The sequence below is a fragment of the Pteropus medius genome, unplaced genomic scaffold (assembly GCF_902729225.1).
Source record: "Pteropus medius unplaced genomic scaffold, Ma_sr-lr_union100, whole genome shotgun sequence".
NCBI classification, from domain to species: domain Eukaryota; kingdom Metazoa; phylum Chordata; class Mammalia; order Chiroptera; family Pteropodidae; genus Pteropus; species Pteropus medius.
Genome location: NW_024355990.1, coordinates 3,027,537 through 3,029,047, shown reverse-complemented (window position 1 = coordinate 3,029,047; position 1,511 = coordinate 3,027,537). Strand labels below are relative to the sequence as shown.

Here is a 1,511-nt window from a genome sequence, read left to right as displayed (position 1 = left end):
AGTGGGGTTCCCCGCACAGCCCCAGGCCTGGCCGGGGAGGAGCCCCGTAGCCGGGAACAGACGGGGGTGCCTGTGGCCCCTGTGGGGTTGGCTGGGTCCCAGCCCCCACCTCACGCGCCCCCACCTCTGTTCTCTCGGCCCCAGGCTGCCCCGAGCCCTGAGCCCTGAGGGGTCCAGCCCTGCCCTGGCCTCCCCAAGGTGTCCTGGCTCCGGGAGGCTCTGCTCGCTCCCACCCCTCCCTCCAGATCCGTGAGCTCTGCTGCTGGCCACTGACAGAGACATGCCCCCGTCTCTCAAGCATGAGGACGGGCCCTGCCCCCTCGGAGCTCAAGGGCAGTGCATGAGCATGGCACCCGCTAGACCACACTCCTGGGCTGACCGGGGCCTCACCCGGTTGGAGATTTAATTTGGGGGCTGCTGAGCCTGGCACTGGCCACCTAGCAGGCACCCAAAAGGTGGTCACGAATGAAGCAGCACGAGATGGGTGACAGTTGCTCTCCTACCTGCTTCTCTAACAGGTTCAGCCCACCGGTTCTCTGCCCGTGTGTCAGACCACCACCCCCTACGGAGCTTCAGAAGGACCCTGTGCTTACACCAGGCCCATCCCAATAATCTAGGATGATGTCCCCACCTCAAACTCTGCAGGTCAGCAAACTCAATCCCCCTTGCAGCTATCAGACGCAGGCCAGAAGTCAGGATGTGGACATGTTCTGTCCAGCAAGGCCAGGGGCCAGCAGCTCAGCAGTGGCGGCTCCAAGGCCCAGACTTGCTCCAGCTCCCTCTGGGCTGTGGGGGCATCCTCTGCTCTGGGTCCAGCCCTGGTCGTTGAGGCCACGGGCACAGGGGCCATGTTATCCCCCAGCTGCAGGCACCTCCCCGGAGCATCCCAGGGGGCCCCAGAGGGGAGGTAATCCTCTCTGAGGGAGCTTCTTGAGTCTGGGCAGAGGGCCCCACGCCGGCAGAAGCATGGGGCTCCTGCTGCTGTCCTGTTTGGCCACACTGGGTGAGCCCACCGGGGACACAGGAGAGGCAGGACCTGAGAGCACAGACACCTCTGGAAGCACAGGACAGAGAGGAAAAAGCTCGGGCTTCGGGCTCAGACCAGGCACTCAGGGCATATGTGACCCAGTTGCTACTTCTCTGTTCTGGGCCACTGTTTATCCATCTGCAAAATGGGCCGGTGATATGAAATGGAGACTTGAAGAGCTTTCGTGAGCAAAGGTGCTTGGTGGTTCCCGGGCCCCCATGTGGCCTCAGTGGGAGGCTCTCTGGCTCCCCCCACGCTGGGCTCACCCTCCCCTCTCTCCTAGCCACCAGCATCTTCTCCATGGAGCAGGAGGTAGGTGAGTAGCCCAACACCCTGGGGGGAAAAAGACCCCCAGCTGGGGACCCTGCCATCAGAGCGCCATCCTCATGACCTTGGCTGCTGGCGAGGGGGTGTCTGCTGGTGGACCCGTCCCCAAGCCCTGCATGACCCTGTGGGAAGTGGAGAAGACAAGGCTGGGGAAGGG

General features: G+C 63.5%; 1 protein-coding gene across 1 annotated transcript in view; it reads left to right on the top strand.

The window, feature by feature from the left end:
* The first annotated feature begins 966 nt into the window (after positions 1–966).
* CUNH17orf99 (chromosome unknown C17orf99 homolog) overlaps positions 967–1,511 on the top strand; it is a 10,008-nt gene continuing 9,463 nt past the window's right edge. The window contains 2 exon segments of the mRNA XM_039859866.1: positions 967–1,003; positions 1,311–1,339. Of these exon segments, the coding sequence (XP_039715800.1) occupies positions 967–1,003; positions 1,311–1,339 (66 nt within the window).